Consider the following 16,177-nt stretch of genomic DNA (forward strand, 5'->3'; position numbering starts at 1 on the left):
TGGCCGTCCAGCCAATTCCTCATCCACTCATCAAGTCTGTATGTGTCCAATTTAGAGAGAAGGATGTTGTGGGGGACTATGTTAAAAGAAGTCCAGATAGGTGGCATCCATAGCTCTTCCCTTGTCCACTGATGTAGTCATTCTGCCATAGAAGTCCATGAGGTTGGTCAGACAGGACTTGCTCTTGATGAAGCAATGTTGGCTGTCTCGAATCACCTCCCTGTCCTCCATGTGCCTTGTCACAACTTCTAGGAGAATCTGTTCCATGATCTTCCCAGGCACAGAGGTGAGGCTTATGGCTTGGTAGTTCCCGAGGGCTACCCTTTTTAAAAATGGGTGCAATGTTTCCCTTTTCCCAATCACCAAGGGCTTTACCTGATGCCATGACTTTTCAACTATCATGGGGAGTGTCTTGGTGATTACATCAGCCAATTCCTTCAGGACTCTGGGATGCATCTTATCAGGTCCCATAGACTTCTGTGTTCAAGTTCCTCAGGTGGACACAAGCCTGATCCTCTCTTACAGTGAGAGGGACTTTGCTTCCCTTGTTCCTATCTCGTTGTCCGTCCACTTGAGAGGTGTGGGAAGAGAGGTCACCAGTGAAGACTGAGGTGGGGGAAAAAAAAAGGTTGAGAACTTTTGCCATCTCCTCATCCCTTGTTATTGGTTTGCCTTGTCCCTGAGAGCGGTTTCCCAGGGGCTTCTATTGATGAACTCCTTGAAGAGCTGAAAGTTTGGTTAACTGAAATTCAGGGTCCTGACTTTACTCTTTGCCTGACCATATCCTTCAGGACTGTGAACTGCACCGGTGTGTGATCACTGCAGCCTCTAGTCTTGACATCACTAGTTAGTTCACTTGCGTTGGTGAAACATCCTAGTGCCTGTTCTCAAGTGAAACAGTTTGCAAATGCGAGTTTGTTTTAACTATGTGCCCATGTGATTTTTAACTATGTACTGTAACTTTCCAGATAGAAGTCCCCAGTTCAAGAACATTGAGGGTGCTGTGCTGATCTTTTTACCAGGCCTTGCCCATATCCAACAGCTGTATGATCTCATCTCAACTGACAGAAGATTTAACTTGCGTGACAGGTAATGCAGATATTTTCTGTAAAGTTAATAGTTCAGCTTAATACGTTTGGGTTTTAAAGTCTGCTATTGTAAAAGGGAAACTGAGAGTTAGACCTCTGAGCTGTTTGTGCTACAAATATACTTCTATTATCTGAGAATGATACAAGCAAGAATGACAGGTGCTTATGAATGGTAGGTACAGTAATAACTTTTTTTTTATTGTTTTATTTTTCAACAAACTTACTTAATCACAAAGCACTTGACTACTTATTTTCCACTGCTTAGGGTGGCTCGTTCCCACTTTCTGTGGCTTGTTGTTTACGTGGAAGTGACTGTTTCCTGAGAAGACAACCAAGGACAGTAATCTAGCAGGAGAAATAGCATAGGGTTGTAATGACAGTTTTGAAATTTTAGTAACTAAAGTTAGCAACACGATGGCATAAAAAGAACAGTTGCAGTCAAATTCTAAGGTTTTGTAGATGGACTGAGATGTCAAGGTCTAGAAGAGAATGAAAGCACTAATATCTGTGGCTGTCTCATCTCTGAAAGTCTTTATTTACTCAGACTGAAAGTTGCATCTGCTTACAGTTCTGTGCAAAGTTTCAATGACAGTCCTTGTCTTGGCAGGACAATGTGAAGAGCTTGGGTTCACTGACACTTGCTTCCCTTTTTTGCTAGGCTATTGATGTAAATTAACCTAGAGATCTGCAGCAGCAGTATTTTTCATGCATTATTACCAAATAGGAGAACAACCCTATGAACTAGTGGGGGCATCCTTTCTTGACACTGCAATAAAATATTGAACCTTCATGCCTAACGATACAAAGTTTTAGTCCTTCAAGTGTCCACTCCAGCTGCTTTCTCCCAACTGTTGTCATCTTTCTGACCTCATTTTTTTTACCATATCTCAATTTGTGTATATTGATTAGTGTAATTTCTTGTTCTAGGCACAGGCTGATAGCTTTGCATTCTGTTCTTTCAACTCAAGATCAAGCAGCTGCATTTACAATACCTCCTCTTGGTATTAGAAAGGTATGATATATTTCGAAATGCCACGTTCACCACTGAAAGAAGAAACTTTCTGTGGGTGCAACTCTGAATTATTTTGAAATCAAATCATACAGAATTATACAACAAGCAATTGTTCCTGGAATTTTCTTACTGCGAAGAAACAATTCTACTATCGCGGTGCTTTCTTAACAGATAGAAGCAAACATACTGTGAAAACCTTGACAGTAATCTAACAAATTTTTAAGCCTAATATATTTCTAAAAGCTTCTTTAATTGTTGCTTTCCTATATTGAGGGCCATGAAGATGATCAGAGGGCTGGAGCACCTCTCCTATGAGAAAAGGCTGAGAAAGTTGGGGTTGTTCAGCCCGGAGAAGAGAAGGCTCTGGTGAGACCTTATAGCAGCCTTCCAGTACCTGAAGGGGGCCTGCAGGAGAGATGGGGAGGGACTTTTTACAAGGGCATGTAGTGATAAGATGAGGAGTAGTGGTAAGAGAGGAGATTTAGATTAGGTATCAGGAAGAAATTCTTTACTGTGAGGGTGCTGAGGCACTGGAACAGGTTGTCCAGAGAAGTTGTGGATGCCTCATCCCTGGGAGTGTTCAAGGCCAAGCTGGATGGGGCTTTGACCAGCCTGGTCTAATGGGAAGTATCCCTTCCAACACAAACCATTCTATGATATTTTAATTATTATTGACCAGCAACTATACCTTTTATCTAAGAAAATAGTATTTTACTTGCTACCTTACTTACTGAAACCATTTAATTAAAAGTTGACCAATTTTGACAGGTACTAGCTAGTAATTTTGATGGCTTATAAAACAAAAAGTGAATGTGAAATTCTTGTTTAACTTTTGATTCCTCATTAATTAGGGAGGGCTAAACAATTTTCCACATCTTGTAGCTTTTAATTCTTTGTCAGATTACTTAAGGAAGTATTTCTGGGTGAAAAACTTTAACCAAATTTATTCTGTAATATTGATTAAAAAGATGAAAACTGTTAGGCAGACATCCCATAATTCTTTTATTTGTGGCATGTTATTTCTTTTCAGATTGTTTTGGCAACCAATATAGCAGAGACAGGTATTACGATACCAGATGTTGTCTTTGTAATTGATACTGGCAGAACAAAAGAAAATCGGTGAGTTTAGTCTTCATTCATCATACCGTAATTACTGTAAATATTTGGAGGTCAGTACTGCAAGAATTCTGTCATATCCTTATTAAACTGCATTTCTGGACAAGAAATGTGCTGAGCTCATTGAACAGCTTGCAGTTTAAGTACAAGTTTGAGATGATTCTCTGGATTTTCAAATGGTGTGAAGAACAATAAGGGGAGTTTATAGATATGGAGAATCATGATTAAGTACTGAATTAAAAATAAAGTAGATCCTTTTTATGCTCTCGTAGTTTTTAGAAGTTATATTTTGTCTGTTTTAAATGTGAAAAGCCCTTAAAATGTGTTAAAATGATTCTGAATTGCCAGGGAGACGAACTAATACAATAGCTCTTTCATTTTCCAACTTTATCGTTTTCATTAGTATATCAAGGTACTGTGATGTACAGTTCCTCCAGGTATGCTTAGTTTTCAATACTGTAAAATTTTCAAATAAGTACTATTTAGATATACTATCAATATGTTGTTATTTAAGTATACACCAAAATTTTATTTCTGAAATCTGAATTGCCACTGGCTTTACAATTTTTAAGGTATCACGAAAGTAGTCAGATGAGTTCCCTGGAGGAGACCTTTGTTAGCAAGGCTAGTGCTCTGCAGAGGCAAGGAAGAGCTGGGCGTGTCAGGGACGGATTCTGCTTTCGAATGTACACAAGAGACAGGTACTGTAAACTAAGTTAGCAATGTTTTGTTAATTACATAAATATCTTTGTCTTTTTTGTGTGTGTAAAACCAGGAAGTGTTGTTGAAATTCACTTCAGTGATCGCAAACTGTAAAGTTTAAGCTGTATTAAAACAAAACAAAACCTCAGCCCTTCAAAAGAACATCTGCAAAGAATGAGCATGTGGAACATGAGTTTATAAGTTGAATTCAAAGATTAAGTTGAATGTCTGTGATTCTGTGTTCTTACGATGTTGCAGGTTTGAAAGTTTCATGGAATATTCTGTTCCAGAAATACTGCGTGTGCCTTTGGAGGAATTATGCCTTCATATTATGGTATGGTTTTGGTTTTAGAATTGCTGACCTTGTTACCTAAAAATATTATATGTGCATTTAGAGGAACTACACCTTCATACTATCACGTGGTTTTGGAATTACTGACCTCGTTAGCTAAAAAAGTTTGCCAGTTCAGCCCTGATGCAGTGTAGTTAGTGGGGCTCCTCCTGCCAGAGCAGGGGAGAACCTGAGTGAGAGCACTGTTCCAGTTTACCTCAGAGTGAGAATTCAAACTTAGTTAAATAGCCTTCAAATTGATTTCTGCTTAAGGAAGCAATTCCTTTCCCCCTCTCACCATCCTGAGTGAGAATCTTCATCTAAACATGAGGAGGAACTTCTTGACTTTGAGGGTGGCAGGGCACTGGACAGGCTGCCCGGAGGGGTGGTGGAATCTCCTTCTCTGGAGACGTTCCTGTGCAACCTGCTGCAGGTGGACCTGCTTTGGCAGGAGGGTTAGACTAGCTGATGTCCAGAGGTCCCTTCTAACCCCATGTCATTCTGTGATTCTGTGAGTAGGATGTACATGGAAAAAACAGCAGCCTGGTAAATTAGTGCCAGGTTAAAATGCGTCTCATTGTGTTTGAGACTCTCCTGCTTATCTGTAACCATTGGTAACATGCTTCTATGATCAATGATCATGCCATGCTAAGTCCTTCCAAAAAATGAAGTCTCATTAACCTAATGTGGGGCGTGCCTGCGTTCTGGGAGCGAAGGGGATGGTTTAGAGGGGGAGGGAGTGTGGGGTTTTGATTGGAAGAACAGCTTTTCAGTTTCCTCTTTAGCTACTATGGAAGTTCAATATAATAAATTTTTATATTGAAATATATGATGATTTTCTCCACAGAAATGCAATCTCGGCTCTCCTGAAGATTTCCTTTCCAGAGCATTAGACCCACCACAGCAGCAAGTAATTGGTAATGCAATGAACCTGTTGAGGAAGATTGGGGCTTGTCTGTTCAGCGAGCCCAAACTGACTCCATTAGGCCAGCACCTCGCCGCCCTTCCTGTCAATGTAAAGATTGGCAAAATGCTTATATTCGGTGCTATATTTGGCTGCTTGGATCCTGTGGTGAGTTAAAAAAAAAAACAAACAAACCCCAAACAAACTTATCTAAATTAAAAAAAAAAAAACAACTATAGAAATGGTTAACTCCTTAGAATTCATCTGATTTCTTGCAACATGGTATCTTGAAAGGATGATGCAAGAGGTTAAAATGTTTATTTTAAGGTGAGGGCACCTGGACGTCATCAGGGGAAATAATCTAAGTGTCTAAGTGGACTTGTTGATCTTAAAGGTCTTTTCTAACCTAAATGATTCTATAATTCTAAACTCCTAGGTAATATTCGCAAGTGGGTAGGCTCAGTCTACAGTTCTGTCTGTTATGATCCCATGGAGCGTGACACTTATGAGAAGCCCTCTTACATGTGGCTTAGAGCAGCCTGGATTACCCCACAGTTTGTGGGACAAGAACATGCTGATGTAAAATTATTGCAAATTAATTGATGTAGTAACTTACTATATGAAGTGTTACGGTTTACACTTTCAGCTAATCCATTTAACTTGCTCCAAATTAGGAGGCAGCATGGGTATGTTATTTCCTGAAAACTGAAAGTTTAAATCCTGTGTTTTTTCAATGTCTCCTGTTAATGTGATATAGTCTAAAGCAGTTGTTTAATCTGACCTTCTTTATATCCGGTATTGCTCTGTCTTTAAACAAGCCATTTCATGTGAGTTTTGAGATTTAATATTTTTTATTGTTGTATATAAGGCAATATGTAAGCAATGCTTAGTATAAGTAAGTTCTCAATTCTCTGTAGGAAATTCTTAGGGCGATAAGTTTTCCTTGAGGCTTAGTAGAAGATAAAGTATCAATAAATATTACTGTAAAAGAAAATTTAAAACTGTTTGTATGATAAACCTGTAAGCTTATAACAAAATACTCTTAAGTGATGTGTACTTCACTAATTGCAGGCAACTCTGGCTGCTGTTATGACAGAAAAATCCCCATTTACTACACCAATTGGTCGAAAAGATGAAGCAGATCTTGCAAAATCATCTCTAGCAGTGGCAGTTTCAGACCATATAACAATCTACAATGCTTATCTGGGGTAAATAATAATCTGTGCTTACAGCTAGATGTAGATAATACTTAAGTAATGTAGTTTTGCAAAGAATCCTTTGTAAGTATTTCTTTTTAATTGCTTGTACCTGAAGTTTTTCTCTTCTGAATAACAATAGATTGCCAAATGCAAAAGGATAGTTTGCTTACTACCTTACCCTTTAACTCCTTTTAACTATGCTTGCACACATACAGAGATGTACTGTGTCTGTGTATCCTAGTGTTTAAAGTATTTTTTCTTCTGTTTATGGTATGCTGACCTGAATATTTTGTATTTGAGAAAGGACTAATGTATATATTTTTCTTTTGAGGATATTATCACTAAGTCTCAAAGTCAACACCTGAATTTTATTTCAAAGGTCAAAACAGAAGCGTGTACTTTTTGAGATAAAATTATCTTATATATTGTTAGTATCTATCAAATTTGTTGCAGCCATGTTCTTAAGACTGCTGCTAGGCCAGCAGCATTTATCTTCGTTAATGCAACTTATTTCTAGTTCTGAGTGGAGAATGCTGACCAAAACACAGTATTGCCTTTTAACTTACTACGACTCTCGTATTGTTATACTCTTGATTGATTTCTTTTGCTGTAATAAGACAGGATTTTTTCCTTAGGTGGAAAAGGGCTCGACAGGAAGGGGGGTATCGTGCTGAAATGACTTACTGCAGAAGGAATTTCCTTAATAGGACTTCACTCTTAACTCTGGAGGTAAACCAAATAATTATGCTCTGCACTCAAAAGTTATTTGTTAAAATTTCCCTCTGAAAATGGCATACCCTTTGAAAGAGGTGTTATATCTCAGTTACTATTTAGATAAGATAAAAGCAAATGGAATGCTGGGACTGATGAAATGCACACCCTCAGTTGAGGTAGCTGTGTCTGTGTTTGAGTTTTGATACGTACAGTTTGTTGGTATGCATCTCTGTAGTCATTGCCGTTGGAGAAGCTAGGCCTGCCTTCCACCAGAGAATCAAGACTTATGAATTAAAATACTTGTATTGTCTTAACTCTTGATAGCAAAGAACAGGTCTGTTAATGGTTAGTTTGAAAGGTGAGCCACAAACTTATATAAATGGCCTTTTACTTTTGGTGAGAGAAATTTTTAATTGGCCGTTCGTATTTAAGTTTGGGTGACTGAGCTCTCCTAATTATCTTTACATTTTAACTACAGGTGAGAGATTTAGTATTTGCAGTGTATGCAGCACCATAGATCTAACCCTATATTCCAGGTAATGTTTTTCTCATGGAAAGAGGCAGTATTCCAAAGTGGTTGCAGAAAATAAGTATTTTTCTAGTAAGATCTTCTCCTGGGGAGTGTGAGTATTTGGGATGGAGTGTCATTGCCAGCTAATGGTATTGAGTATGTACCTTTTAAAATTCACAGTTTTACTAATACGTTACTAATTTCAGGATGTGAAGCAAGAGCTCATAAGGGTGGTCAGAGCAGCAGGGTTCACAGCACCTACAACGCAATGTGGATGGGATGGAAATGGAGCCACACAATCCCTTTCTCTCCATGAAATAGCTCTTCTTAAAGCTGTGTTGACTGCAGGGCTGTATGACAATGTAGGAAAAATACTGTATACAAAGTCTGTGGATATTACAGAGAAGCTGGCTTGCATGGTAGAAACTGCTCAGGGTAAAGCACAAGTGCATCCCTCCTCTGTAAATCGAGACTTACAGACATACGGATGGCTCCTTTACCAGGAAAAGGTAAGTGAAAATAGTCAATGTAGCTGACAGTCTCTGTAAAGGCAGAGTTATGCCTCTTGTTTTAAATAACATACGCTATCTAGAGTAGATCTGAATGCCTTCTTCATCTTAAGACTCTTTGTTATCTAATGATCTTGGAGTCCATAAAAATGAGTCAAATGAGTGCTGAAGTAAAAGAAGTTAAGGCTAAACATTGTGAATAAATCTTTTAATGGTGAAACTCAGCTATAAATGGAAGTACCTTTGTGTGTCATTTAATTTAATAGTATCATTTACTTCTTTAATACAGTGCTGTTGGTTTTAATATGATCACTTTAAGCAGTAATATGTAATACTTCAAATTGTGCTTTTTCTTTTTTACTGTTCTAAGCAGACTAAGGTTTTGAAACGTGGTATGGGCCTCACATATCCCCAATAATAACTTCAAATGAAATAGTCAATTCTGTAATTGAGTGCTGAGCTTCCTAAGTGAATTGCATTTCCTTTTTCCTGGCACTTCCCTCTCACAGCAGAAAATTTTGTCAGCTACTTGCTAAATTCAAGTGTTTATATTTACTTACACTTCTGGTACAACAAAACCTTGACAGCTGTAGCGTAAAAGCCAACTTTACGGAGAGAAGCAGGATATTAATTAGACTTCTTAATGCAAATGAAGTGATAGTATTTTTTGGAGACCTGAAAGTACTTCCTGTCCCCAAGAACCTTGTAGTGTTAAGTCAAGACAGCAGCTAAGATAGGGAAATTATTCCATGAACAGTGGAAAAAAGCAAGCCTGCACTTCTGGGTGAAGATGCACTTTTGTTTCCTTTCCTTGCACCACAACTCCTTCCCATTCCCTTCTGTCCTTATCTGTGTGAGGCTCCAAAGCCAGAAGTAGCATGTGCTGAACCCTGTAGGTTACTCTGTGTGTGTGTCTACACGTGTGCCCATAGTTACCCACGTATGAATGTACATGTGTGGATAGATTGACAGGCCAGCTGCTGCTAAGAAGAATGTGTAACGGAAGAGTTTTACCTGTATTCTCCTTCAGTAGGTTTAGTAATGTCTCTTCTCTGACCAGTACCAGGCTAACATTAAGTGGCTGTTTGAATTTTAACAAGAAAATTGTGGCTTTAGCTGATGTCCTAGTAGTGTATAAGCCTGTCGCTTACTTAGAAGTGATGTATTTTATGTGGTCTAGGGCAGACAAATTGCCATCAATTGTTCTGTGTACAATTGTTTTGTGTGCCTCGATCTTAAAAGGAAAAAAAAAAGTGCATTTTTTGTTTTTAAAAGTAGCAATCAAATTTGATGTATGAGATTTTTATGTGGTTCGGGGTTTTTTCTGTTGCTGTTAATGGTTATGTTTGTTTTATGCAGGTGAGGTACAGTAAGGTGTATTTGAGAGAGACTACTTTGATATCCCCCTTCCCTATTTTGCTTTTTGGTGGGGATATAGAAGTCCAGCATCGGGAGCGCCTCCTAACAGTTGATGGCTGGATCCATTTTCAGGTGTGTTGGAGTAGTAACTACCTTTTGTGGTTCCATGGGCTTTTGTATTTTGCAGTTGATGTTCAAGCTTAATTCAGGACACTGTATATGTGGTACAAAAACAAGAGGGAAGAAAGAGAATTAAAGGAACTAGTGAGAAACTTTGTATGCATGTAATGAAGGCTTAGCAAATCGCACTCGAAAGAGTAGGCTTGTAGTATGCAGCTTGATACAAATCAGTTCCTTCTCTCTGCATGAAGAAAGTCAGTGTTCTTTCAAAAAAGATATTTGAAATAGATCTAGACTAAACCTTGTTTTATGGAGCTGGTACTGAAAGCAGATGAGTGTGCAATTTTCTATTACCCTTTTCTACAATCTTACAATCATGTAAGTACATATTTATCTCTAAAGTACTATTTATGTTGCTTTATAGCCCAAACAAAATTATTTGGGGCAAGAAAAAAATCCAAAAGGAAAATACTTGTTTGCTTGGTTTTGGGGTGTTTTGGCTTTTTGTTTGGGATTTTTCTCTCCAGGTGGAAATGTTTTATTTGGGAATGGGAAAACCTGAGTGCATTTTCTTAGCATACTTTTGCAGACACAATTAAAATGGGTGACATGCCAAAATCATCTGTAAATTCTGCTAAATAGCAAACTTTGGTATTTGCTAGCCTACCAACTACTCAGTTACAATTTTATGTGCTCCTGTGTGCCCTTTGTTAACTCCAGGAAGACTAAAAGCTACAGAACGTCTTAGTTTTTTGCACTTTGCTGATGCAAGCAAGCAACCATCTGATTGAATTTACTGGTTATCATGAATATGGAATTTTAAAAAGCAGCTCCCGTTTGGGTTTGTTGGAGAGTTTATTGTGGTCTCTGGGTGGCTACAGGTTGTGCAGTTGCTGAGCGAATTACATCTTGTAGTGGATTTCAGAATTTCTGTGTTTGTACTGAGGTGCTAAGCACAATATGATGCATTCTGTGCTTTTTCCATGGTAGGTACTTATTGTACCACAGGCAGTATGTATATAAATGAAATAAAGATGGGAATAGAGAGGGAGGGATAAAATGAAGGATTCCAGGAAAAGGTTTCAGCTTTAAATATCCACATTCCTACAGAGATTTGTGATTGCCTTCTCAGGAAGCCAGGCAGACCTCCTGAGATCTGGAGGAGATGTGTAGATATTTTATTTCAGGTATAAATTAATATGTACTTTTATACCTTGGAAAAAAGCAATTAAAGTAGGATATGGGTAAATTAATAATTCCACTATATGCTGGTTGTTGATGATCCGTGTGGGAACATATTCTGGGTTACCCTTCTGAGCTGCTGTTCTTTAGGCTGTGATGCTTAAAGACAAGAGGGCATAATGTAAGCCCAGTCACTTCATAAGTACACTATCCATATGCTTAGAATTATGTAGATGCATCATGTTTCTAGAAGTCCTGTTATAAACTTCTATTTATATGTAAGGTAATCTTTTAATCTGTATTTTGGTATAAAGTGTCTGAATATTGCAAGTGTTGGCCTTCTCTGTTCTTCATAGGCTCCTGTAAAGATAGCGGTTATTTTCAAGCAGCTGAGAGTTCTCATTGAGTCTGTTTTAAAGAAGAAGCTTGAAAATCCTAAAATGTCACTTGAAGGTAACTTTATTACTGCATTACTAACACCTGCTTATTAAGTGCACCTTGTGGCAAATCTGAGGAAGCATTAGTACACTGTATCCTTACCCAGGTGGGTTAGTGTGACTTGAATGTCATTCCATTACCTTGAGAGACATCCAAAAAGTCATTACTAATCCTACATAGAGTACGTGGCTCACCCCAGGCGTGTGAGGATCTCCACAACTGCCGTTCGAAAGATACCCCTGATAACAACATTGAAGGTAGTGGTGAGGGGTGCCTCTCAAAACAGAATTGAGATTGTGTGTGATGAACCTCAGACATGGATGAATTTTAAGTGTTACGCAGGTTGTCTTGCAATTTAGGTTAAGGATGGGAACAGAAGTTTCCCCCCAAAGTAAGGGATAAAGGAGCACAATTTAAGCTTTGAACACTGGTTGTTCAGAAGAATATTGTAGATGGGGAGGAAGAAAGGGAGTTCCCATATGCAAATGTATCTGTAGTTAACCCATCACTTTCTCAGTTTCTTTTATGAAATACTGAAACGGCCACAACCAGTTGATTGAGTGATTTCATAAACTTTCTAATGATGTGCTGTGGACATACTGTTTGCCCTTTTGCTTCGCAAATGGGAATAACTTGTCTTGTTTTAGAGTCTGGCATAGCCTAAAGCATTAAGTTGCTGAGAGCTAAACTTCTGATTTTCTTGGGTTTTGAGAACCAATTTTTAAGTTTGTTCTTTTTAACTCACTGTTTGTTTTCTTTCCTAGATGACAAGGTCTTGCATATCATCAAAGAACTGATAAAAACAGAGAATGGTAACTGAGAAACCAGCGCTTCAGAAATGACAGAGGAAATATGCACTCCAATGTTAATTGAAAGTATTTAAATGCTTAGTGTGGTTGATACGAGCCATGATGTGGAAAGATTGCATGATTTTGCATAGGATTTACCTTTCTCTCTATAATTTTTAAAGGTGAACACTGAATATGTTTTTAGCCTTTACAATACATTTGGTGCCATTTGTCTGACTACAAATGATGGATGGAAACAGTTTCCTTTCATATAAAAATGGCTGTGGCCAATTTTTTTTTTTTTTTAAATGTACTAATCATACCATCACTGGTGGTGCAGACTGTAGTAATTATTAGAGATTAGGTCCTGAATCTCAGCTGAGTAGAATTCAATTAGATGTGTGCAAATGGAACAAAAATGTTCTTATGGGGATATCTAAAGTGGTAATTTTTTTGATCTATGAATTTACAGTATTAAAGCAATACATCTTATAGATGTCTTCATTTTTTCTGTATGGTTTACATTAAGAAGATGCTTTATAAGGAAATAGATGGACTGCTGTGAACAGGTGCTCAGCTCTACAGGTGCACTGGACCAGCAGCCCCTCCCCATCCTCTGCCTGTTCCCACACTTGTTCCTCTCTATTCACCCTGATTATTGTCTCTTCTGGCTGCTGTAATAAGTGTTGCTGTCCCTTTCCTTTAAGCCCCTTCAGATAATGATTGTGTTTTTTCCCTGTTCATTGATCAGAGTTCAGGTTGACCCTCTTTATGGCTATACCAGAGCAGTTCCTTTAATGGCTGATCAATCATTGGCTGAACCCTTCTGGTCTTCATTATTCTCCTTTATCATTGTTCATAATGTTACTTATTTCTTTTACACTGAATATTCCTTAACTAGATAACTTAACGAACCAAATGCTTTTACATTCCACCTATCCACACCATTTATAATTGTGAAATGAAGTTTTTAGATCACCAACTCTGCTTTCAAGAATGAGGAATATTTGGGGGGAAGCATTAGACAATTGCAGTCAGGTAGGAACTCTGTGTGCACAGGCAGAGGATAGTGTGGAAGATAATATTTTTTTTTTTAAACTGTGCAGCAAAGGTTAATAGTGTACAAAAAGGGAACTGAGGAAAATGCATGAAAATACAAATACGTGGAGTTGTCCAGTTAGACTATCATAGCAGAACTGGTGCTGCTGCACTAGAGAGAGAAACATAAAGTAAAACAGCTTGTGCACATTACCCTACACGCAGTTCTGGGAGAGGCAGGTTCTCCTAATAGTTTGCTAAGAACTCTGAGGGAAACGTGGTGATGTCTGTTATCCGTTTATGAATTGTGATAAACTAGTGGTAGTTCTGGTTTCCTAGAAGAACCAGGAAGTGGGGATTTTTTAATTCAAAAGTAGACAATGTTTATGCAAGGAAGCATTTAAGCTGTTAAATTTTGATCTTAAGATCTCGGTTTTGCACTCTGTGTTCCCAGACACTTCTTCCATGTCAGAGGCACAGAAGTAGAAACCTGCAAACTATGTTCCTTGAAGATAAAAATTAAATCTGCACCCTAAACAATTTTCTAGATTTTGTTCTAGTTGAGGTCTTAAACTTAAATCTTTTGGAATTAATTAGAAGTACAATTCAGTAATCCAACAACTAACAAGCTCCTGTTTCTTTTGGATTTGAATTTTGCATATCAGTTATTGGGTTTAAATGGCTAAATGCTAGTGAAAGTGTGCATTGTCCCCCCCAGTTCTTCTCAGTTATTTAACTGTGCTGATTAGAGAGGTTTTGTTCCATTTATGTATGGTAATGTTGAAATTCAGAGGCATTCTTTGTGTTACTCCAGCATGCCCTGCTCTGTAATCTTTTAAAGTAATAGCTTCTTTCAATTGTTATTAAGGGGATATATTGAAAATTGCACATTCTCCTGAGTGATGAATTTTTCTGCGAAACAGGTCACACTGTGGTATACAGATAAGCACAGTTACCTTAAAATCGTAAACGAAGACTACAGTGGCTTTCTGCTTCTGCAGTGTACTTGAGCAGCTCTTGTGCCTGTGCTCTTCTGGGTGGGTGAACTTTCTCTTTGGTTTCATTTATTTAATAAATAACCTCTGTTAACGCCTTTGTGTTGCTTTTCTCAAAGCATTTGTCAGACACAAGACCAGCATCTCTGGGTCTTTCTCACCATACTCACAACAGAGCTCTTCAGGGTGTACCCTTTAAAGGTGGCATGTCCTTTATAAATATAAATATTCAAATAATTACATATCAATTAAATTGTGTAATTAAACATTGAATTAATTAAAAAAATAATTCACATTTATTTAAATGTCAGTAAATGGAGAGTCTGTACTGGTCTCTGTATCCTCTCCTTGAAGAGGGTTTCCTGCTGCTGCCCTTCAAGCTGCAGAATTCCCACCTCCTCCTCGCTTTTGCTGCTCGGGGTTGGTCGCTGACTGCTTGAAGCTCTCTCTTTTCCTTTTTCCCATTGTCATCTTCCCCATCGCTCAACCCAGGGGAGGTTTTCTTTTCTTTTTCCTTCTGCAAGTCCTTCCTCATCTATAGTGGTCCTGATGAACGGCTCATTGTAACCTCATCCTATCTGCTAAAATATTCGGGTCTGGCCTAAGTTCTGCTTGTGCAAACCAGTGGTTGCAGAATCACAGAATGGTTCAGGTTGGAAGGGACCTTAGAGATCATCAAGTTCCAACCCCCCTGCCACCTAGAGGGACACCTCCCACTAGAGTAGGTTGCTCAAAGCCCCATCCAGCCTGGTCTTGAACCCTTCCAGGGATGGGGCAGCCACAGTGTTTCTGGGAAACCTGTTCCAGTGTCTCACCACTCTCACGGGAAAGAATTTCTTCCTCATATCTAAAATCTAAATCTCCTCTCTTCTAATGAGGGGTCTGGAGCACAAGTCTTACGAGGAGAGGCTGAGGGAGCTGGGGTTGTTCAGTCTGGGGAAGAGGAGACTGAGGGGAGACCTTATCACTCTGTACAAGTACCTGAAAGGAAGCTGTAGAGAGACAGGGGTCGGTCTCTTCTTCCAAGCTACAGACGATAGGACAAGGGGTAATGGCTTCAAGTTGTGCCAGGGGAAGTTCAGGTTGGATATTAGGAAACATTTCTTTACTGAAAGGGTTATCCAGCATTGGAATGGACTGCCCAGGGAGATGGTGGAGTCACCATCCCTGGAGGTATTTAAGAAACGTGTAGACATGGTTCTTCAGGGCATGCTCTAGTGCCTGAGATTGTTGGTTTGTGGTGGGATGTTGTGTGGGTGGGTGATGGTTTTTGGTTTGGTTGTTGTTGTGTGTTTAGGGGGTGGGTGGTGGTGTTTGTTTGTTTTTTTTGTGTGTGTGTGGTTGGACTCGATGATCTCTGAGGTCCCTTCCAACCACTACAATTCTGTGATTCTGTAATGTAACACCATTGCCCCTTGTCCTGTCACCACACTTCCTGACAAAATCCCTCTCTGGCTCTCCTGCAGGCTCCCTTCAGATACTGAAAGGCCGCTATAAGGTCTCCCTGGAGCCCTCTCCAGGCTGAACAACCCCAGCTCTCTCAGCCTGTCCTCATAGGGGAGGTGCTCCATCCCTCTGATCATCTTCGTGGCCCTCAGCTGGATCCGTTCCAGCAGATCCATGTCCTTCCTGTGTTGAGGACTCCAAAGCTGGACACAGTACTGCAGGTGGGGTCTTAGGAGTGCAGAGCAGAGGGGCAGAGTCACCTCCTGTGACCTGCTGGCCACGCTTCTCTTGAAGTGCAGGAACCTCTTGATTTCCCTCCCTTTGGCCGTTTAAAATAATGCTCCACTACATAAATGGTCCACGGGTGGAAGTGGAACCGGGACCGGGACCACCCAGAGCACCCACCCCGCACTGCCTGTGTGTCCCCCGGTGTATTTGTGCTGTAGTTATCGGTGTCCCCCGGTGAAGGTGCAGCCTGTAGCTGGGGAGAGGGGCTGGGCGCTGCGTTAAAACGCTGGCAGCGGAGGAGCCATTAATTTTAAGCCGTGGCCAGAGGGAAGAGGCGGCCGCTCCAGCTGCCGGGCTCCGGTTTTAGGGCGCTCCCGCCCGTCCCCCGGAGGCGGGGGTCCCACCGCGGGACCCACCTTGCCCGCCGCAAGGAGCCGGGATTTTGCTGACCGGGTCCCTTTTTCCTCCCGGTTGCGGGTTTTGTTTTGGAGACGGCG

The 16,177-nt window shown here is 39.8% G+C and overlaps 2 protein-coding genes across 2 annotated transcripts in view; both read left to right on the forward strand.

Moving 5' to 3' along the window:
- The window catches only part of DHX29 (DEAH (Asp-Glu-Ala-His) box polypeptide 29), a 28,110-nt gene extending 14,010 nt beyond the window's left edge, over positions 1–14,100 (forward strand). The window contains exons 16-27 of the mRNA XM_014965060.1: positions 969–1,089; positions 2,016–2,100; positions 3,131–3,219; positions 3,789–3,917; positions 4,177–4,252; positions 5,097–5,321; positions 6,225–6,361; positions 6,988–7,081; positions 7,784–8,086; positions 9,446–9,577; positions 11,104–11,200; positions 11,950–14,100. Coding sequence (XP_014820546.1) covers positions 969–1,089; positions 2,016–2,100; positions 3,131–3,219; positions 3,789–3,917; positions 4,177–4,252; positions 5,097–5,321; positions 6,225–6,361; positions 6,988–7,081; positions 7,784–8,086; positions 9,446–9,577; positions 11,104–11,200; positions 11,950–12,005 — 1,544 coding nt within the window. The 3' untranslated portion in view covers positions 12,006–14,100. The remainder of the gene's footprint in view (positions 1–968; positions 1,090–2,015; positions 2,101–3,130; positions 3,220–3,788; positions 3,918–4,176; positions 4,253–5,096; positions 5,322–6,224; positions 6,362–6,987; positions 7,082–7,783; positions 8,087–9,445; positions 9,578–11,103; positions 11,201–11,949) is intronic.
- A 1,705-nt stretch (positions 14,101–15,805) lies between these two features.
- Positions 15,806–16,177, forward strand: part of CCNO (cyclin O) — a 2,442-nt gene continuing 2,070 nt past the window's right edge. The window contains exon 1 of the mRNA XM_014964852.1: positions 15,806–15,883. Coding sequence (XP_014820338.1) covers positions 15,806–15,883 — 78 coding nt within the window. The remainder of the gene's footprint in view (positions 15,884–16,177) is intronic.

Source organism: Calidris pugnax, unplaced genomic scaffold (assembly GCF_001431845.1).
Source record: "Calidris pugnax isolate Ruff unplaced genomic scaffold, ASM143184v1 scaffold273, whole genome shotgun sequence".
Classification (NCBI taxonomy): Eukaryota; Metazoa; Chordata; class Aves; order Charadriiformes; family Scolopacidae; genus Calidris; species Calidris pugnax.